At 36.3% G+C, this 22899-nt stretch overlaps 2 protein-coding genes across 4 annotated transcripts in view; one reads left to right on the top strand and one right to left on the bottom strand.

Annotated features, from left to right (window-relative positions):
- Positions 1–488: 488 nt before the first annotated feature.
- On the bottom strand, positions 489–9418 carry LOC117420481 (cysteine dioxygenase type 1-like). 2 transcript variants are annotated; one of them, XM_034924743.2, is made up of 5 exons: positions 9180–9418; positions 6769–6846; positions 6136–6293; positions 3885–4054; positions 489–1149 (listed from the first exon to the last, which is right to left on the bottom strand). In XM_034924743.2, the coding sequence occupies exons 1-5, from the start codon at positions 9347–9349 to the stop codon at positions 1120–1122; spliced, it is 606 nt and encodes a 201-aa protein (XP_034780634.2). In that variant the 5' UTR covers positions 9350–9418; the 3' UTR covers positions 489–1119. The 2 variants fall into 2 exon arrangements, with proteins under 2 accessions (XP_034780634.2, XP_034780635.2); XM_034924744.2 differs by having other exon boundaries at positions 3888–4054.
- Positions 9419–17633: 8215 nt separating this feature from the next.
- LOC117408461 (AP-3 complex subunit sigma-1) overlaps positions 17634–22899 on the top strand; it is a 30933-nt gene continuing 25667 nt past the window's right edge. Inside the window, exons 1-2 of one of the 2 annotated variants that reach the window (XM_058992662.1) lie at positions 17634–17925; positions 22725–22816. In XM_058992662.1, coding sequence (XP_058848645.1) covers positions 17857–17925; positions 22725–22816 — 161 coding nt within the window. In that variant the 5' untranslated portion in view covers positions 17634–17856. The remainder of the gene's footprint in view (positions 17926–22724; positions 22817–22899) is intronic. The other variant, XM_058992659.1, reaches the window with a different exon arrangement.

Below are 22899 nucleotides of genomic sequence, written 5' to 3'. Positions count from 1 at the left end.
GTACAGAGCTCTACATTTGATCTTTGGCACTACAAGGAACCTCCTGCCAAAGTTTAAATGAAATTATGTGTTATACGTGCGAGAATGTCTCTTGAGTTGAGCAATGATGTGTTTTTCTTTTTTTAACAGAAGATTTTATGAAATTGGATCCCTTCAGAGGCTAAGCGGCAGTGCCAAGTCTAGGATACAAATCGGTACCAAGGAACACATTTTGTATTAACACCACCATTTATCATACAGATTAATTCACAGAGTGTATTCCCTTTTTATACTAGGAACCACTAGAGTAATATAAAAAAAAAAACTCAAACTTGGCCATGATAAATGTATTGGGTAGTACAGTGCAATTAGAAGCTATTTGATTTTTTTGTAATTTAGCTCAAATTAAAAGGGAAGTGAAAAAGAAGTTTACAGTATCGTTCAATGCATTTGTCATTTAAACACAATACAACATATTTCAATAATGACCAATCTTAAAAAGTAAATACTTCTTTGTAATTATGACTTTATTACAGCTAAAAAATAAAACATCTAAAAAAGGCTTTTACTTTAAAATATATATATATATATATTTTCAGCATTATCAAACTCTACACTTTATCTGAAACAAGACTAATTTAGAATGATAGTAAAACAAATGTCTGACACAATCAACAGATCTACAGGTTTAATAAAAACATGTTACTTTTTTGTTTGTTAAAAATATAGTATTGTTCTACTGTTATTGATGGCACAGAATAATAATTAAAAAATAATAAACTCATTATTTATTACATCCACAAGAAGACAACCCTTACACTGAAAACTATAACAGTACAAAGTGAAATTTCACAGGTTTGGGAATAAGCTTGACTGAAAATAATTCTGTTATTGGCAGGGTGTTTCTCAGAGCTTACTGAACAAAGAGTAGATCTATCCCTCTGCTCACTCTCATGTCACTATTCGATGATTCAGTGTCCATTAATCAGCATTAGTTAGGATTAAAAAGTGATGTAATACATGTTGCTCTAATTATTGACACAGGCCTTCAGAATGCCTCAATTTTATCTTTCTGCATGGCCAACAAAGAATGGGATTTTGCCTGGATTGTCACCAACAAGGTTTATTCAATTGGGTCCTTCAGTTGTTTTCTTTTGAGACAGTGGTTTCCTGTAAAAGAAAAAGAAAATCAGTGTTAAAAAAAAACACAGCAAGCACCCACAGTAACAGAAGATCTCAAAGAAATAAAGCTGTTTTTATCCTTTGATGTTTTTTTCTGCATTTTGTGCACAAAGGAGTATAAAAACAGCAGGTGTAAATACCACCATTGCTTAAGTTATTAGAATAGGACCCTCCCTAGATATTTCCTCACTGTCAAGAGCCCCACCACTAATCACTGATTGGTCTAACAGAAAAGTTTTATGCCATTTATTCGAGAGCTTACCTTAAACAAAATATTTGGAAACTTTGCAAATGTTATTGAAAAGGAACTTGCACTTTAGATAGGATGCATGCGTAGCAGTTTCAACACTACCGGTATGCATTATCAGCACCGTGATTTAGCAATAAGTTACATGTAATCTGGCTGGAAGTTAGCACAGTGAAACAGATTTCATGAAAATAAACCACTTCCAAGGAATTCTCAGGAGTTTAAAGGTTATCCCTGGCAAGTGTTTTCTTTACATAACCTTAGTGAGGATGGTGAATCCATGCTGGCAGGCACTGCCCTGCAAACTCGCCTCTGTTAACATCACTGCACATTTCAAACGAACATTTGTACAACTTTATTTGCAGCACTGGAGGACTGCAGAGTTTCCTTTCCCAGTGGAATGAAACAATAAGATTCCCAAATTGTTTAACATCATTTCACTTCTTGAGTAACCAAACATTCAAAACAGGAAATGTTTTCAAACTTTCAAAACAGGAATACCTGCTTCACAAAAACAAAAAAACAAAATTGCAACACTTGGTGGCAACACCAGTGATTTTCCAAACTATATATATATATATATATATATATCATGTATTGTGCAGATACTAATACTTGTTACCTTTAAAGCTCTTTTGCTTTGGCATAAAAGGTGGAAAGGTCTCCAGCAATGTTCTTTGTCAAGTTTAGTAAAGGTTTTAGAAATGTAATGTTTTTAACAATGATTAAAAAAAAAAAAAGTGTGACTCGCACTAGCAACGTGTTATACTTTCATTAGTGCGATAAGCAAAGAAAAATCGAAATTGCAAAATTCAACAATTAGTTTTATGAATATGGCCCTACGTATCTAATTGCAAATCTTAACCAGTAATTTGTCTGTTTACTTGACTTCATAAGTTGGTTGGTAATAAAACAATCTCTCAACCAGTATTATACATTTCAAAGCAAGTACAAATAAATATTATTACATTCATTTATGATGGAGGTTGTAAAGAAAGTCAAAGTACAGGTAAGACTTTTTTAAAGACATTTTTATTATCTGATAATTTCAGATAATATGTAAACAATTTAGGATTGTTAATTGCATTGTACTGAATAAATATCAGAATAAAACAAATGTGTACACACGCACATGTTTTATAAAGGACCATTTTAATTTTAAGAATTAAACTATGCTGTCACTGAACACAAAGGGCCAAATTCACAAAGCATTTACCAAAGTAGTAAGTTTGCACAATTTGTAAGTATAATAAAGGAAAGGCAAACCGATTATATCACAGAACAAGCAATAAATAATTAACCTCCTAAATTATCTATTTGAGGATTTTTAGAAAACCAAGGGAAACATTCTCAGAAGATGGCCTTTGCCAAAAGTAGTTATAGTATTTCAAATTGGTGAAATTACTCCTAGTATTCTCAGAAGGTTGTTATAGGTAGTCATAATATCAATATATATATATTAGAGGTCGGCATGGGTACCCACCATGAAAAATACCCAGATCTTTTTCAGTTAATGATTTAAAAAAAATAAATACATACAGTATATTAATGTTTTAAGTACCATATAGTACACATACATTTAGTCTGTTCAGATCTGTAGACTTGTGTAACCTTTTTCAGTACTTGAAACATCTAAATAATAATAATAATAATACATCTCGGTTTAAATACAGTTATTAATGTTAAATGCGCTTCATGCTGAGGGATTCTTTGCGACATATATTGGCCATGTTCCGCTGTTGTTGTTGTTGTTGTTGTTAACATGGCTGTTCTGTTCAGTTTTTAAACTAATGCAGTCGTACAGCACCGCTATTACGTTATGGACTGTCGCAATAGCTACCGTAAATTGAGCCAGCTGGGTTTTGACGGCAGTCGCGTGAGACATGTGCGTCTGTTTGGTTAACAATGAAGTGCCGCTCCTGATCATCACTAAATTCTGTCTTGTGAATACATAACAATGGCATCCAAGCAAAGCACTGGGTGGAATTTATTTACCATGCAGGAGAAAACGGAATGTGCAAACTCTGCCAAGGAAATATTTCACTCAAAGGAGGAAGCACACACTTAATGTGCTCCACATAATTTTATTTTTATATTATTTATTTGCTTATTTACTTTGAAATAAAGGCTACTTATGTCATCTTTTGGTACAAACCTATTTCATTTTCCTTTTCAGGGTATGAATACTTTAGAATTAGCATTTTTGGAGGAGTTTTACAAAAAAAATTGCTGAAATAATTAATTGTAGACATCTATTTTTTGTAACTTTTTTTTTCCCCTCATCCAGAAAAGCAAAACTTTTGCTACAAAAGATTTTCACAAAAATTATTTTTTGAGAAATTTCTAGAAATTATAAATGTCCATTGGAGTATGTAAGCTTTTGACTACAAGTGTGTGTGTGTTTGTGTGGCATTTTCACAACAAAGATGAAAGCAAACTTAAAATAAATAAGAACATTAATAAGAACTTAACGTACAACCTGAATTTTTTCTCCGTATTTGCTCCAGAATGTCATTTTGACAGTGTTTCTGTGCCCTGTGCTTTGATCGAAAGTGTTGCAGTGGTCGAATGAAGGGCTGTACAAGTGAAGGCTGACAGCAGGCTCTGTGTGGCTCACATTTTCCACTCTGTGCAGGCCAATGGAATCTACAAAGGGCAGAAGAACCAGGTTACGTGGCAGGTTTTTTAAAACATTTAGTATAGACTTCATGCTGACATTACTGGTAGGATTTAAAAGCTGAAAGGCAGTCTAGAAAAATCTTTTTACTAGGGCATGCTGCTAGTTTATGATTAGCATGGCAGCTATTTCTTTCCATGTAAGACACAAAGCACATGCTGTGCTTGTAAATTTATACCCAAGCAGTGAGTCATACTGATCAAACATGTTGCAATAATTTGGCAGAGAAGAAGAGCCCAGGGAGCAGGCATAGGATTCCAATGAATACTTGATAGTCACTAAAAGTTAAAAGCTGTAAAAATGCGGCATATGTGAAGATAAAACGGTGTTGACTACAGGTTTTGGCTGCAACATTCCTATGAAATGTGGATATTTTATACCTGAGCAAAGTGGCCAGGTAATCTTAAAGTAAGCTCCGCGGAGTGACTACTTATTTCCTCGGTAGGCGGGACCAAGGACGTCACTCCCCGGAGGGGCCTATCGGGAGTACTGACATAAAATGCTCAGTAAATACCTGACCTGTGGCAGGCATATCCCAAATGTATTGGTTGGTGGTCATCTTCTCTTTCAGGGAACGTTTTGGCAATATGTTTTAAACAATGTCAATCATGCACTACTCTCTTTCTACATAAAGAAAATGGCTTTCAGAAGGCGGGCAGTGTGCAGCAAAGACATTGCTACTGACCAATCATCATTTTTGTAGACCTACGTAATAGAATACACTTGTTAGAGTGACTTGTGACTGGGGTGGGTTGAAAAAAAACAGCAACTCTATGGTGTGATAGATCATGGGCCGTATCTGTTACTTCTCACAATTCTCGGATTCAAAATGCATCCAGAGTTCTACAGCTAGGGCCAAAAGTTTTGCACCACCTAAAAGGATTTAGGTGGTGCAAAAGGATTGAGACATAATAACAATAACAATATTAAAAAAAAAACATATATGAACATAATTAAGATGTTTTATTTAACATCATGTAATCAAAGAAACAACAAAATGATATTGCAAAATTCTACCGTAAGTCTTACTACTGAAAACTAAATGTGGATTTCCTCACTTCAACACAGTAAGTTAAGCTTTGTACATGTCCCGGTATTGGTGAAATGTACATGCTATTTATTATAGAAACTGAAAGTGGATGCGTTTGAGTGGTGTTCATTTTTTATAACCGATTTTGCCAAATATAAAATAAAATTCAAGCCATAAATATTCTATATGTGTAAAATATATTCTAGTTTGATATGTATTCGCAGAGCAAGTTGAATTTGCAAAGCTTGACAAGTTATGGTCTTAAATTTATATACCATAGCTTTAGATACAAAGTAATAGCAGTTAGTAACAGCAATCAGTCACCCATCATTTAGTACCTTGAACCGTGAACTGGCACTGAATTATTGCATAACTACTAAAAGATAAAACTGCAATGCATGCAATCAGTGCAATAACACCTCGGATCAATAGATGTTATCAATGCATTCATTAATTGATTGTTTGGTCAGCTCCAATATCCAACCCTAAAGGCACATATAAATATATCCCAGTCTGTAGACCATCCATTATTGTATATATATCACATTGTACACATGATTGTGTTAAATTAAAATGTTCTACATGGTATGCTACATCCCTGACTTCAAAAGGTATAATACCATAATGGTGGGGTTTTTTTTCAGCTGGTTTAATAATACAAAATCCTCCTATACATAACATAGGAGTAACATTTGAATTGGGGCAGACACCAAGGTTGGAGATGCCGCAGTTACTTACCACTGTAATAACCAATGTAACAATGTAAAAAAAAAAAAAAAGATTCAGTTTACACAATAAGGTCATTACTGTATAAGCATTTATACACCTGGGTTCAAATACACTGTCCATCTATGTGGGTGTTGAACATACCACTTCAATTCAGAATAAAAACTGCTCCTGACCGCAGCTGACCAGGTTTTTCTTTTTTTTTTTTAACCACAAGCCAGCCTGCATGCATTTGATGTCATATTGCCCACGAAGTTAGACCATGTTTAAAAAGAAAATGTAAGTCATCCCTACCGTTGATATAAGCGCACTGGTTTTCATGTAAGATCCTTTCTGATTTCTTAGTCATCCCTCCATTCATTTTATTATCAGGCCATTCAAAGAGGGTTTCTTTCAATTGGCCCTGGAGCATCTTCATGAAGCAGTGGGAATCTGTGTGATCATGGATACTGCTACAGATGGGAAGGAATGGGAAGGAATAGAACTCAGTATATATGCCCAATGGCATGTACTGTAGTAAATTGTATATTCACATACATATTCCACCTTTCTATAATAACACTCTCATAACCTTTTTTTCAAGAAATTAGGTCAAGTAAACAAACTTCATAGCTATGATAATGCAACCAAAATATATCTGCCTGTTTGATTTATAGTTTCATCTGTTGCCATACCATATACCACTATGCTTTATACAAAAGTAAAATATAAATACATGTAAAATATTTAATGACACACAATTACCATTTACACAAAGGTTTTAAAATAAACTTCATGAATTCATTTAATAACAACACTATATAGACAAGTGATCAGTTATCCTCTGGTGCAACAATTTTGTCTCAATCTATTTATGGGGAGGACCTGTATGATCCAAACAACCATTCTCACAATGATTTGTTTGAGCAGAGTTTTTCGACTCCTCACCTGCCATGACCTTCTCCCCAACATAAAATGATGAGATTGAACTTTCCATTTCCTTCATCAAGAAGGTTCCTTGTGTATCTACAAGAAAGGAACACGGTTGCTTACACTTTGCATAGACCATGATTGTCTTTTCCTTATACTTGGTGTTATGGCTCTTTTACCAAGGTAGAACTAAGCAAACATGTATATAACATCTACCATTAAAAGTAAGCTACAAGTCAATTGACAATTAATGAAGGTTACTGAGGAACACGTCTGTTCTGTTCTAAGTCCATGGAAGAAGAATATGAGTAGACCAACATGTGTCTATAAATGCTGGCAGCACAGAGCACAGCAAAGGGCTGACATTACTGTGCCCTGTGGGGATTAAACTTGAACACTGTTGGCCAGTTTGTATTGTGTGGCCTCTGTGTAGACAGAGAGATTATGTGGGGAAAAAAAGCATGTTCTTACAGAATTAGTAATTACAGACAATATACCATGCTGGCGATCCCCCTATGAAGCAGCTGTTAAATGAGATCAAAATAAAAAAATGTCATTGACAATGACAGCTGCTACAGCATGTACTGTGAATGTAAGTGACTGCATGTCACCTATTAGATTTGTCTGACACTACAAGCCTACAGACACATTTTTAACCACCAATACCCAGATGTTTGCGTTTAAAACATGTTTCACCATGATTTTTTTCATGGTTCAGCCACTATTAACATTCTCAGATTCAAACCATGTTCATCTACAAATCTTCACAGTCAAGACCACGGAGATTCAGCACATGGTTGTACATCAGATCATTATTCTAGTAATTTGATTAATAATAAAAAATAAAAATCTACTTTATATATAACCATTTTTTACTAAGCCAATGTGGGCTCATTTAGGCGAAGCACTGCTGAATGCATTTTCTATGGCTCCAGCAGGAGACTTCTAATAAGAGAAAGACCTTCTGCAATAGACTACTGTGCCCCCTTTGCTGGGCTGCATGCTGTAAATCACATTTGTACAGTTTTTGTCAAAGCTAAATTTGTAACAATATTACATATTTTTTTAAATTCAGTATTAACAATAAAGGATATTTGTTTGAAAGCTCTGTATGAAAAAAGTTACGTATTTAATTTAGGACAGATATACACATGTATTTAAAACACTATGTTAAAATAAGTGAATGTTTTTATAAATCAAAGCCTAAGAAAAATGTGTACAGTTTAAGTTTTGAGTGATGAATACTATAGTATTAGTTAAAAGTTTATGAATATTACATAACACTATTTTGGATAAAGTCATAAATACAGTATGTGTTGATGGTACAATCTGGAATAGCCCTCAGGATCAAACACGTGAAGGCACATGTAAACTGAGAACTACCGAATCACTACAGCATTAATTTTAGGAAATCGATTGGAAAACCAGAAAGTTATTGTATGTAGTTATAATTAGAACTGATCATGCAGTCTGTATCGTTGTTATAACGTTGCTGTTACGCCATTTACGTTACCTAAATGCCTGCTTTGTGATATACTTCACTTGCTCTGCAGTGAGTGAGTTGTGAATCTAAGCCGTATGTACGGTGGGTGTTGGTCTCGACATAAAAACTGATTGGTGTATTGAACCCCGCCCCCGATTCTGCCTATAAACATTGCAATTTTAACTCAGTCAAAACAAAAATACAAAGCTTAAAAAAAAAAAAAAAAAAATAGCCACCGTGTTACTTTCTAGATTTGTTTATGTATTTTTGTTACAGTGTTGTTTGCCCCAGTTTTTTCTAAGTGGTATATATTTATTTTCAAACGTATTAAGAAAAAAACATTTGTAGAAAAGTGGTGTATTTTGCACCAGAGAAAAAAGCTTATTAAAGCAATTGTTTGTTAATTGATTGCGTCCAAAAATGTGCAACCAGTTCACAAAGGCATGACACAATTATTTAGGATAACTATGTATGCGCTGTGCTAACAGCAGATTAGTTAGAAATGGGCATAAATAAGAAAACAGAAAAAAAGTCTGACCGTCTTCAGTGACAAGTACAGTCTTAAGAAGGACTACCTTCTGTATTCTAAGGGAAGCGCAGCAAGAGTATCATAAAATAAAGCTTTCAGAAAGTAAATGATACCCAATTTAACCATTCGCGTGTCCTACTATATACTTCTGTGTTCGTTTGAGCACTACTGTACATGGAAGATAACACCGTAATAAAAATTAACTGACATAGAACATGTTAATATTAATACGTCTGGTTTAGATATGTCTGGTTTAGTGTATAAAATATTGCAATTCCATAGGTCCTGATAATAAATATTCCTAACATTTATATCAAGTACATTTATCTCATTAAAATAATAAAAAAGAACTGTGTTTATATAAATAAACATTTGCAGATTAAATAAATACATAAAACAATATATTTAAATTGATACCTGAACTTGTCAAACTTTGCATATGCCTTCCATTCCTGAGGTTTACTCTCATATGATTCCATTAGGTTCTGCACCTCTTCAACATTAACTGTATCGCTAGAAAAAATCTGATGCAAAATTTGAATTAAATCATTTAAAGTTTCTGGCTTCACCACCTTGGTTTGCTCCATAGTAAATTTTACTTGTGCTATATTCACACTCCACGGGGTTAACTGCTTGTTGTCAGTAAAATTGTACTGTATTTATACAATCGAGAATGAAATTCCATTGGACTGTACCAACTGTGACAAAAGGAGAGGATGTTGTAGCACTGCAAATATAATTGCTAGTGTATTTCAGAAAAAGAAAAACAGATAATTTAAAACGAACAGAATATTCAAATAGTCAGCATAATTACTTTAAGAGTTTTGGTACACAAACATATTTTATTATGAAAACGCTTCCAAAAAAGTTCTACCCTTCAAAATCTGAGGGGCGGGTGATGATCCGAATGGCTAGTTCTGACTTTCTGATACTTTGTCAATGCCCGCTGTTGCTACGTCAGTGTGTTTTCAGGCGAAACCAAGGAGACAGATGACCGTGACCCCAAAGTGACAATTTCCAGATTCAATTTTAATCAGGCGTATTATTTTAATGTTGACGTGCAAAATAGAAAAACACTATTTTGAAATAATTACAGTTTCAGGTACATAAGAAAAAAAAGAAAAAAACACACGTTTAAATAAAAACCTAACACATATAGATATTTATGAAAAAACAGTAGTTCAGAAACATTCTGTACAATTGTTGTTTGCTTAAGTGTGTCAAAGGACTAAAGGTAAGTAAATGTCAGTTGCTTAATGCATGCTGGCTACACATTAACCCAGTTAACATGGACACACAGATACGGTGCTAGGCTTAATTGACAGTATAAATCAATATTTTCTTATACATGTATGGAATTGTACAGAGAATCTGGTGACCTTCATAAATTAAAAAACAGTTCTCATGCGGTTTAATTCCTGGTTGTGAAATTGTTGCTATACATTCTATTTATTTGGTCATTATTGTTAAGGGGACATACCGTCAATGCATTCAACTCAAAATACTGTTTTTTCTGCTTTCTAGAAAACCCATTTTGAATTAGTGTTTAAATCCTGCATATTTAGTGAACGCAAATAACATTAAAATCAACATCTGAATTTAACAAGCATCCACTTTTATTTGGGGGGGGGGGGGGGGGTAGTTTCTTTGATTACATGATATTAAATAATAAATATAAATGATGTTCATAATTTTTTTTTTCCAGTTATGTCCCAATCCTAAAATTCTAGGCGATGAACAACTTTTGCTTATAGCTGTATATGCAAAATAAATAACCCCAGACGAAGTGGTCGCTTGTTATGTAGAAACAAAAATAAAAATAATTAAGTATTATCAATTATAAGTGAACAATTAGTAGTATATGGAGTAAATATGAAATATAAAATACATGTACTTGCAATTGTACATTTCTGCATATCTTGAGTATTCATTAACACCTGTTTCAATCCAATGTTACAAACTTATCTGAACTAATTAAATATAATCAGACTCCTTGTTCTTAATGATGATCTTATGGTTCTTTGTTTGTGTTTTATTCTTCAGTTTGAAATATCAATGCACGGGTATTTCCAATAGAGGAAAAGTCACTGCTGCTTCCTGGTTTCTGATCACCTCATCTGTCTTGTTCAGACTCACTATCTAGCTGCAATCAGACCATGGGACCTATTGCAAAGATATTTATTGCTTTTGAACTATTTGTATACCTTGAATGAAAGCAAACAGAAACAAACGAAGAACTAGGGAATGTTCACAACAATATCAATTGAATTACACGGAATGAACTATGTGTGTGTGAAAGACAGTAGATTAGAATAGTGTTGATCGCCCTAAACAAACCCTCAAATTACGAAACCACCTTGCAGCTCATTTTCTACATGTGGCGTTCCCTCAGACTGCACAGAAAGCAGCTGTTTGTGAACCTGTATAAACCACGTGTAGCGTATTTTGCCTACAGACAACATAACATTATCCTTAAATGCCAACTTGGTACAGGTTTGAAATATAAGTTGTCTTCGTGTTGTTTAGAATCAATTTATTCATCACAGCTGGTGCATCTGGTTACAACCCATTCCCCTGCAACACTGCCCCCCCGGTGGATGTAAGATATACCACATTCCTTTAAGATTTTAAATTTTTTTTTTTATGAACTCAGGTATGGGCAGAGCGTTGCAGGGGGAAGGTTAATGGTTACATTGCGCTACACCAGCTGAACTTAGAGTGAAGACATGTTCGAGAGCTCTACTGAAGCCTTTAAACCTTTGAGTTTTCTGAAAAAAAAATTATAAACAAAGTGAATCCAAACAAGAAGAAACATGCACACGATAACTATGTGCCCACTTTTTCTAAATGATCAGTCATTGCTTTTCTTCTTTCCTTTGCTATTTATTTTTGCTTCCGTTTCCTCTGTACAACCTGTAGCTGTTTTACAATCTTTTTCTAACCCTTTCCTCTGCATTAAACTGATTTCCTATTTCCACCCATGCCTTTTCTGTCTGTCCTCTGTAGTATCTTTATATTGCCTGATTATTTCGACAGCAGAAATGTGTTTCTATATTGGTACAACTACTGTAGATGCATCTACTGTAGATGCATTGCAAACAGTATATCATTCTGCAGAAATGTTGGATCATTTGAAATGGCTGGTGCAACCTTTTTCCAATTTCCTTTCAAGGAGGCATCAGGCATGTCACTGAGATGTTACAGAAACATTCATTTCTTGGAATTGACTTGCCTATTTGCAGTAACTGCTTTTCCTACAGTCGTAGTCACCAATATTTTTTTTATTTTATTTTATTTTATTTATTTATTTATTTAGGTCAGACAGTAAGTTATAACAATACCTGTAATATGTACTGCACCCTGCTGTGCTGTTACAGTACCTAACTTCCCAGATCATTTGAATATAGGTTTAGTAAAGCAGGCTAGCACAGTGCTAAGTCACGCTTTAACTGGCAAGGCTTTTTTTTGTTTTCCAGTAAAGGAAGTAAAGGAGACTGTATTTTGTGGCAGATGCTGTAATAATAACAGTGGTGGCCTATTTAAAATGGACAATGTGAACATGGACTGTACAGCATTGTCACGTCCTGGCCAGTTCTGCAATAGAAATATCATTCAAAGTATATGTTTTACTTGGTTAATGTTGTTAATTGAAAATCAATGCTGTATCTGGGCACAGACTACATTAAATCTGTTTATATATATATATATATATATATATATATATATACATATGTGTGTGTGTGTGTGTGTGTGTGTGTGTGTGTGTGTGTGTGTGTGTGTGTGTGTATGTATCCAACTGAAAATCTCAGCAATTGCTGTACAGCTGGTAACAGGTAAGCGTTGGATATGGAACACACACTAATATCTAGCTGCTACTGTTCTGTATTTAAAACACTGGTTTACAGCTAAAAAGATTTGAAAGTGTAGACAACATCCAACTGACTTTAGAATATTGCAGTTAAAGAGGTGTATTGCTGGTAATAGCTGGAATGTCCCACTGGGTATACATATTTGTTTTTACCAATGATTTGACACTATGTATTATACTTTTATAAATACATGAACTGCTTAAAATGCAAAGGGCCTATTCTTTTGATGAAATATGATGGTAACCTAAAATACATTCGCTAAATTATAGGAGGCTGTGTGGTCCAATGGTTATCGAACAGGGCTTGTAACCAGGAGGTCCCTGATTCAAATCCCACCTCAGCCACTGACTCATTGTGTGACCCTGAGTCACTTAACCTCCTTGTGCTCTGTCTTTTGGGTGAGACGTAGCTGTAACTGACTCTGCAGCTGATGCATAGTTCACACGCCCTAGTCTCTGTAAGTCGCCTTGGATAAAGGCATCTGCTAAATAAACTAATAATAATATAAGCTATAGAACAAAATACTGTACCTTACACTTGTGGAAATGAAACGAGCAGGAACTTCACTTTTACACACATTGTGTATGCTGTAAGGCAACTGAACAAAACAAGACGTGGCATACTGGATTAATTCTTTTTGTTTGCAGTAAGCCTGCCATCTACTGGCCCCTAGTTCATACATTTTTTTTAAAACTTGCACTCCATCTAGTGGAATGAAATAGAACTGCTACTTATTTGTTTACTTTTGTGAGGTATGCAGCGTCTCACTATTCAAGTAGGTTTAATTAATATTTATAATAATATTAATTCAGTAATGTGATGCTGTAGCAAACATATTCCTGGAGGCATAATTCAAAGTAAATTATTACATGTTCTCCGTCTACAGAAACATTGATTGGATAAAGGATTCCTGTATTATTTTAGTTTAAGAAATATAACACACTATTTGCGCAGTCATCTCGATCTGTTTTTTTTCTGTTATTTAATTTTCCTATTCAGAAATTGCTTTGTGATCTAAACAAATGAAAGCACTAGTTATTCTGAGGGTGCTGTTTTGGATTCTTGCCTTTTTCAAGCGCTTTGATAAAAGTCAAAACTGGAACTGCAATCAGACCCTCTTTTGCAGCCCAGGTTTTCATGTGAGAACAGTTCAGTGAGAAGATACCAATGGTAATAATGTACTGTTGTGTGCAAAACGTGTTGACCACTGTACACCTTCAGTGGCACTGTATTGCAAAAGCTTGCCTGTATGCCTATGCCCTCCTCCCCCTTCCATGATGCCATTGAGTGTAATTACATGGAAATAGCTGGTACCAGATGTAACTACATCAGCCCTTTACCAGGTAATTACACCGTAGTTACTGTGTAATAATCGGCTACCTAGCTGTAACCTAAAGCACTTTGATCTGAAAAAGGAAGTCGGTTCAGTGAGGATCCTCAATAAGTTCAAAGACAGGTAATCAATACCTGTTTCCAATCATATGGAACCAAATCCTGACATTTATATAAAGGCATCACCATTGGAGAATATGGCCTTGCAACTTTGCTGTCAGGTCAAGACAGAAATTGCCATTAATTTACAAAATAAATATGACCAAACTTGAGACTTTAGAACACATCTTTCTCACTGTCGGACTGTGTATCAGGTCCACAGCACACTGCTGTGCCTTTCAGCTTTTAGTTTCAACACTCTTTCTCTCATCACTCTCCAACCCAACTAACCAGTTGGTACGCTTCCTTGCCCTACATACAGTACATATGCCCAGGGTTAAATGGGTAATCCATTATCCACCTGCAAAATAGCAAATAGCAAATGTCAGGTTTTGTGTTATACTGTTGTGCATGTATCTAGATACAAAGTAAAATAAACAAGAAGTGGAACCTTTGTTTTGAAATTCATGTGAAGATTCCAGTGGATATATAGAGTCAGTAGCAGTGCAGTGCTACCTGCCTTGTGGATAAACAGAATTGGTTGTAAAAACTTAGCAGAGATACTTTGGCTAAAAGCTGGTTGAATTCCCATGGTTGATGACCTGGAAACTTAATTCAGCACCCACAAGCAGTTCTCAAGTGAGGTGAATTCATTTGTTAATGTTGGGTCAGGGTACAGTTGCTGGAGGAAATTTCTTCAAGTGAAATACATTGAGGCCAATTTAATTTTGTAACTTGCACAAGAATTAAATTAATAACCAGTGATTACTTTTAATTGTGTTTCATATTCATATTCATATTCAAAAGAATATTAACTGTTGCAATGCAGACATAAAAATAAAGAGATATCAATGTAGTACAATTATAACACTGTAGGTAACACAAGTTTGTGATAGATTTCATGTGTGGATATATATATATATATATATATATATATATATATATATATATATATATATATATATATATATATATATATATATATATATATATATATATATATTGTACACCCCGCCCCTGTTTGGCTGAACGGGGTTTTTATACACATGACCGTCTCCAGATTAGCAGTAAATCAATCATCTGGAGACGGTCACATTCTGCACGAGTTTAGCATGGATGGGGCATTTTAACATGTTGCAAAACAACAATAACAAAACATTGTGTTTTTAAAATACCAAACCATGCATTTAAATAATAATGACACAACACAAATACAAAATAATACATATACACACAAGGGCGGAGTGTACCCCATCACATTATCTCTCTCTCTCTCTCTCTCTCTCTCTCTCTCTCTCTCTCTCTCTCTCTCTAGAGAGATAGATAGATAGATAGATAGATAGATAGATAGATAGATAGATAGATAGATATGTACAAAAAAGCAATCATATCAGGACGTCGGACTACAAGTCCTTCTTCAGCTGGATGGACAAAGCAATATATTGTAGCATTTTGGGTTCTTTGGGATAGAAATTAGACTGAGGCTAGATTGAATCGAAAGGCTGAAGCCGTTTATTTTTACACAATAGTCGACAAAACAAAAGGCATAAAGAGAACATAAAGTAAGAGGAGTCGAAAATGAAAAATAAAGTAATTATTTTTGTTAATTTCTCTAAACAATTAGTCTTTCTCTCTCTCTCTCTCGCTACCTCTCAATCCACACTCTCTCTCACTTCCCTGGTCATTTTTAATCACCCCTTTATATCCCCTCAATCCCCGCCCCTTATGCCAGACCCCCGCTCGTCTTTCATGCCACCCCTGCAACCCATTCCCCTACACACACACAGCATGCACCATGCAACCACAGCACACACACACACACAATTACAACATTTACAACTATTTACGTTGCACATCACTGATCCCCCCCAGATCGCTACATTGCCCCTCCTAGCAGTGAGATGTTCCACTCACTGCCCTAACCTAGGAAACTGTCCTGTAGCCATCGCGGGACCTGACGGGGTCTTCTTCTCTGACGAGGGAGGCCCTGTGGGGGTGTTGGCTCTAACACAGTCCTGGTGGGCCCCTCCCCTGCCAGTGATGCACCGGTGGAGCACCTGAGTCCAGTGGTGTAGGGTTGGTCTCCTCTTGGCCAACCCTCGGCTGATAGGGGGCAAGCCGGTCCCGGTGGAGGACCACTGTCCGCCCCCGAGTCCGTAGCCGGACCTAATACACCACCTCAGAGAGTTGGAGAAGAACCTCACAGGGCCCCTCACACTGGCTGGTCAGTTTAGGGCTCAGTCCCTTCTTATGCCAGGGGCAGTTCCGCCCCCTGTTCCGCACGTCGTAAGCTCTCTTCTGCTGAACAGTAGATCCACTGAGGTGCGCTACTCCCTCCTGAACATTAAAGCTACCAGCGTACACCCCATGGACTCCTGGACAGCTGTTCGGTAGGCGAGAGCCAGGGGTAAGTGGCGGTCCCAGTCCCATTGGTCCTGGCTGATCCAGATGGCCAGTTGCATGGCCAGGGTGCGGTTAATCCGCTCAACCAGCCCGTTGCTCTGCGGGTGGAGGGGGGTGGTGCGTATCTTCTGTATTCCCATCTGCCTGCACACCTCGGCAAAGACCATGGACTTGAAATTGTGGCCCTGGTCGCTATGGAGCTCCTCGGGCACCGCAAAACGACTGAACATACCACCCAGGAGAGCATCGGCAACGATGGCCGTACTCTGGTCCAGTAGAGCATATGCCTTGGGCCATTTTGTAAAATAGTCCATAGCCACCAGCACAAACTGGTTCCTTTGCTCGGACCATGTTCGCTACAATATCATACTTGTACCTGCTAGAACCAAAGTCATTGTATTTATCTTGCTCTTAATTGTATTATTACTTGTACTGTGATTCTTGAAATGTATTTTTGTTTATGACTGTAAGTCGCCCTGGATAAGGGCGTCTGCTAAGAAATAAATAATAATAATAATAAATAATAATATATTTAAAAAAAACAAGCAAAGCTTTATTTTTGTATTAATTCCCAGCATATCCCATAGATAGAATAGACAACTTAACACATACATGTACAGTATTTAATGGCTTATTGATTGTAGACAGATACAATATAAGTACACTTCAAAATGTGGCCCCAAAAATACTACATTCGCTATATAAATTTATAAATTAAAGAAAATGATTGGGCTATTTTAACATTGCCGAGAAATGTTCTATAACGTGATAACCAAAAATATAGTGGGAAAGGTTCATTAAAATACTTTTCATTATTTCTGCCATTTATATGTTGCAGGGCATTGCCATATATATCAAGCAGTACTAGCAGTCAGGTTACAATGGGCACAGACACTATAGCTTGGTAAAATGAGCCATCTAAATTATGCAGTGGGTGTCAAAGATATCAGAAAGATTAAGTAACATTACACAGTGTGAATACAGTAAGAATGCAGAACTTAAATGCCGTATGGACAGGTAAACACTCACGCGCATACAAATGGAAGTAAGATATGATATGATAATATGTTTATCTTTGACGCTTTTAAATAAAATTAAAAAAAGATGAACCAACCGTGCAGTATCGTAATCACACGCGAGTCGATTATTGAGGCAATGGTTTAGCCTATTGGTGGAGAGTGGTTGCTTTTGTCCCTCTTCAGTTGCTGTAGCTGTGAAGATGAATTGACGTGGAGTGTTTCCGCCTTGCGATTGCAGAGAGGGTGTGTAGCTGATTTTCAGGTGGAAGCGGGGAGCAAAACAATTACAGACCGAGTCAGAGTGACAGTTACCCCACAGTCTAACACAGACTGACCCTCATACCTTGACCTCTGTCCTTTTATTCTGACACCATGATCAAAGCCATCCTCATATTCAATAACCACGGCAAACCTCGGCTCTCCAAATTCTACGAACACTATGTGAGTATCACATGATTGAATGATGATGTACTGTAGTGTGTAGCATGTAGCCAAAGTTAGAATGAGCAAGAAAAAAGCCGTTGTTATCAATCTACGAAACGATAAGGTCAAGTCTGTTGTGAGCAGCTTCGAGAAACATTTTTGTTCACATGGATTTCGGATTTCATTGTGTTTTTCTGCATCAGCAGGTGCAACCAGTCAAATAAATACTATTGTTTGACCTTCTCACACTCATCACAGTACTGATGTCTAAGAACAAAAGTACATATCTATCTATCTATCTATCTATCTATCTATCTATCTATCTATCTATCTATTATAAATGCAGGACATTTTAATATACCGCTACAATGTATTGCTAAGGACGCGAATCTTCTTGCTGGCAGGTCTTGATTGCGCTCATTCGCCACTATGTGATTCATCATGCTCAATGACATCTAAACTGGTCAGAGGTGATTTCATAGGTGTTTCAGATTTTTTTTTGTGTGTGTGTGATGTGTCTGTGGGTTTAAACGTGTGTTTCAGGGTCTCATTTAAAATTATAATATTGTAGTTCATAAATCACAAACGAAAAACTTGTCTGACAGGAAATACCAGAAATATCCAGTTATTCACCATACTGTACTTTGTACATTGTTTTATTGGTATTTACAGTTTATAATGATCCAGACAATTTAATGCGAGTTTAATAGACGGGTTCCTGTTTTGTACATAATTGTGGCCCAGTTAACACCCACAAAAAGCAGGGTCAAGGTAGGGGTTTAAAAATGAAAACTTCAGTCAGCCCTAAGGTCCGGTTAAAAAGTGAACATTTCCACTCACATTAGCATTCAGTTGTTGGGTTTTTTAAATTTTTTAAATTTTTTTTATTGAAGTTATTTGAAGAAAAAAAACAGAGTTGGGTAAGGCTTCATTTCAATAGGCGGTAACATTCAAATCCACATTAATAACAATCAGCCACTTGTGCAGTTGCATTCTCTTTTCAATTGTCTAAATCACCTTTGTGAAGTGTAACCCCTCAATATGCAGAAACAGACAAAAAGGAAATTACATTGCAGTGTTTACCGTATATTCAAAATGTAAAGACAATGGGATTTATTGAATTGATCTGAACAGAAGCATATATATATATATATATATATATATATATATATATATATATATATATATATATATATGCTTCAGACACCATTGTGTTAAAGTGCACCGTAGAATTAGTGCTTTAAAGTTGTAAGTCAAAGATCATTAAAATCACTGTGAAGACAAGCTATCGCATAGTGTCACCTGTTTGTACAACTGAATTATTGTATAACGATTAAACAAAATAAATCTCTTTCACTTTCCCATCAGCTAGTTGGCATTAAATAGAAGTGAAATATAAATTTAAAGTCAAATACAATTTTATTTTCTCATTTGAAAATGACTTTTTTTGGTATCTTGATTAAAAAGTTGATCTAAAAAAATCTAAACTGACTGCATCCAGTTTAGTTGCGAATTATGTTAGTTGTTCCTTGAGTGTCAAAGCACTGAATGGATTGGGTATTTGTTTAGATGTGTGTGTGGGATATACAATACATTGTATAAGATTTCTTTTTTCACAGAATGCATAATTGTAGTTCTGAATAATGCTTGGAAATAATCAGCAGATCAGCATTGCTAGGGGGATATTACATAGCCCTGCTCTCCAGTGTCATTTGCTGAACATCAGGATGTGTTACAGGCTCATGCAGCTGCAGATGCATTTCAAAAGAGACTTGATTCAGTTTGTTAGTAGCTTGGTGGAGTTGGTATGTTTTCTCTTCCCTCCCCCAGCTGACCTGCATATTCTCAGCACAATGCTGCATGTCACATGATTTAGTTCAGTCACATTCATGTAATAGGAAAATGAGCTCTGGAAATGGACAGACCTTCCCTTTTTAATAAACTACGAGGAGATGAGATTCAAGGGCAGCCACACCAATTGTTCAGGTTTGTATTCTTTTCTGGAAAACCTTGAATAACATTTTTATGCCTGGAAGTTTGCAAAGTGTTTACCATTATTTAAAATACTGCAGCTGTAATTAAAACACAGTGAGATACTGATATTTTGCACTAAATAAATGTATCTTTATTCCCCATCTTTCCCCCATCTTGCTCTTTTAGTTCATAAGTATCTGTTTGTCTTCCATATCTTTCTACATGTACACTGTAGGTACAAAATTGACCTATATGACATTTACAACTTTATTTTGTATGCAATCCATTTATTAAAAAAAAAAGTTCTATCTGTACTGTCATTGGCTGTTGTCATATTAGAATGATAATATGTACAAATATACATTGCTTGCTATCTCTTCAGTTAAAAAAAACATACTTGAATAGATACAAGCAAAAAGGAGGTAAATGTTGTGCAACTGTATTAGATATTGTTGACTTGCAATAAAAACACATTTCAGAAGTAGAAAGGAGTGTAAAAACGATTGTGATTTTCATTTGGATGTCTGTATATCAACACTAATGAGTCTGTCATCCAGCTCTAAATCCCTCTGTTTTGTAACCCAGTGGATTAAGTGAGTTGTCCATTTAAATCCCCATTCAGTAGATTAAGGCGACCAGTCTTGACTATGGAAATAGGGGGGTAAATAATTCAGTCACGGCTAAAGATATAGAGTTTAAACATATAAAGTCCTCTGTTTAATAGACTATAAACTATCACTGTGCAGCTGACAAGCCTGTACAGTAACAGCCTTTTGTTTTGCATTGCATTCCAATCACATACTAACTCAATGGCATTCCAGTCCAAACAACTGAACCTTAGGTCACACTAAGATGTGTTGTGTTTTTCTTTATAAAACGCACCTCTTAAGAACAGCCTCCACAATGCACCAGCCTGGGCTGTAGGAAGGCTCAAGTGCTTGTCAACAGTTTAAAGGAATGTACTTATGGCTCCCAAGTGGCGCATCCAGTAAAAGCACTCGCTAGAGTGCAGGATGCGCTCTATAGCCTGGACGTCGCGAGTTCGAGTCCAGGCTATTTCACAGCCGACCGTGGACGGGAGCTCCCAGGGGGCAGCGCTTAATTGGCCGAGCGTCGCCCGGGGGGAGGGAGGGTTAGGTCGGCCAGGGTGTCCTCGGCTCACCGCGCACCAGCGACCCCTGTAGTCTGGTCGGGCGCCTGCGGGCTTGCCTATAAGCTGCCCAGAGCTGCGTTGTCTTCCGACGCTGTAGCTCCGAGGCGGCTGCACGGTGAGTGTGCAGAGTGTAAAGAAGCGGGCGGCTGACGGCACACGCTTCGGAGGACAGCGTGTGTTCATCTTCGCCCCTCCCGAGTCAGCGCAGGGGTGGTAGCAGTGAGCTGAGCCTAAAAATAATTGGGCATTTCAAATTGGGGAGAAAATAATAAAAAATCTAATTGGTAACGACTAAATTAAAAAAAAAAAAAAAAAAGGAATGTACTTATTTTTGGGACAGGAAAAAAGTCGAAGTAGAGTTGGTATTTTAAGTGACAATATATCAATATATATAGACTAATAGTCTACCTCTGTGAAGTGATCGCATAATTCTATTCTGTTTTTCTAAAGTAACTGATTTAGTTGTTCTACCTCACTACAGGGGTGCAGTGTTATGCACTGGTTGTATGTGAAGTACTATTTCATCCCCAATCGAAAGATCATGGTTTTTGTTTTATTAATTTAATAATATTTTCAGTACAGTATGTTTGTATTTCAAGGTTCCTTTCATCACGCCATGCTGGCATCTGGCAAATTGTGTTCCCACTTATCAGTGCTTTTTAAAACTACCAGATAAACATCCTCAAGGGCAGTATTTTTTGATTCAGGCAGACATGACTTTCTGAAAGAGCAACATCAAGAAGGGAACTGTCTTCAGTATAGAATGTATTATTACATAAGCAATGAGGGTCTTGTGAAGGCTTGTGCTTCCTCTGGGTGAATTGTGCTCGTCCCCTCTCAATGTCTTTATCAATTTAAGAATACTTGTTTGCCAAACTCCTGATGAACTAAGACACAAGTACTGCCATAGAAACGGAAATCACTTATCACACGATTCAGCATTGTATGTGCTGAAGATACACACTATGTGTTGTTACAGTGCATCATTTTGTAATTAAGAGTGTAATGAGTTGGCATCTCAGCCCATTGAATTGAATGGAAAGGCAAGGGTTGGATGCAAACCGTTTCAAAGACCAATGTCTTACCATTCAACTAAAGAACAAGCTTTGTAATTGAGAGGTATGTATGTGTCTTATGCGGATGCCAGTATTAGTAACTCATCAGCTGCTAGGAGGAGATTCGTTATAAGTGCATGCTGTATTTATAGGGATATAGTTGATTAAGGGTTTACCTATGTTGTATTTTCCCAAAATACAGTATATTATGCTTTCTGTATTTAAGTGTCACTAAAAATGGCCTGACACTGGCTGTGTTATTTTTTCACATGTCACACTTTTCCACATACAGGTAAACCACAGTAGCCATTGACTTTTGGTACTGGTGTCTACATATAATTATCAGTTTGAACTGGATCCATCCTGTAAGAGCTTGCTGAAGTTCTTCTGTTACTACAAAAGGCTTTTCTGTAAATGTTATTTTAGCGGGGGTTCTGTGGAAAAGTGTATACTCTGTTCAATCAGAAGTTTTGTTTAAGAAATTCAAAATACTTTTACTAGTTGGCAAATCTTTCCAAATCACACTGTGCTGGTTCTGATCTTATTCTTTGTTCTTGTTCGATCGTGATGTCATTCTTTTACAGTACAATTCACTCCTCTTCTAAACCTTTCATCTTTGTCTCCCCTCCATCCAGAGTGAAGATACAGAACAGCAAATTATCAGAGAAACATTCCACTTGGTCTCAAAAAGAGATGAAAATGTTTGTAATTTCCTGGAAGGTGGAATGTAAGTATTAACTTATAGGTGGCTTATAATGAAATTTCAGCCAGCAGTCATGTCTATAACCATTTTTGGAGTCATAGTACTAT

The sequence above is a fragment of the Acipenser ruthenus genome, chromosome 2, assembly GCF_902713425.1.
Source record: "Acipenser ruthenus chromosome 2, fAciRut3.2 maternal haplotype, whole genome shotgun sequence".
Lineage (NCBI taxonomy): Eukaryota > Metazoa > Chordata > Actinopteri > Acipenseriformes > Acipenseridae > Acipenser > Acipenser ruthenus.
Note: the sequence above shows the minus strand (reverse complement) of the source record. Positions and strands in the feature narration are given on the sequence as shown.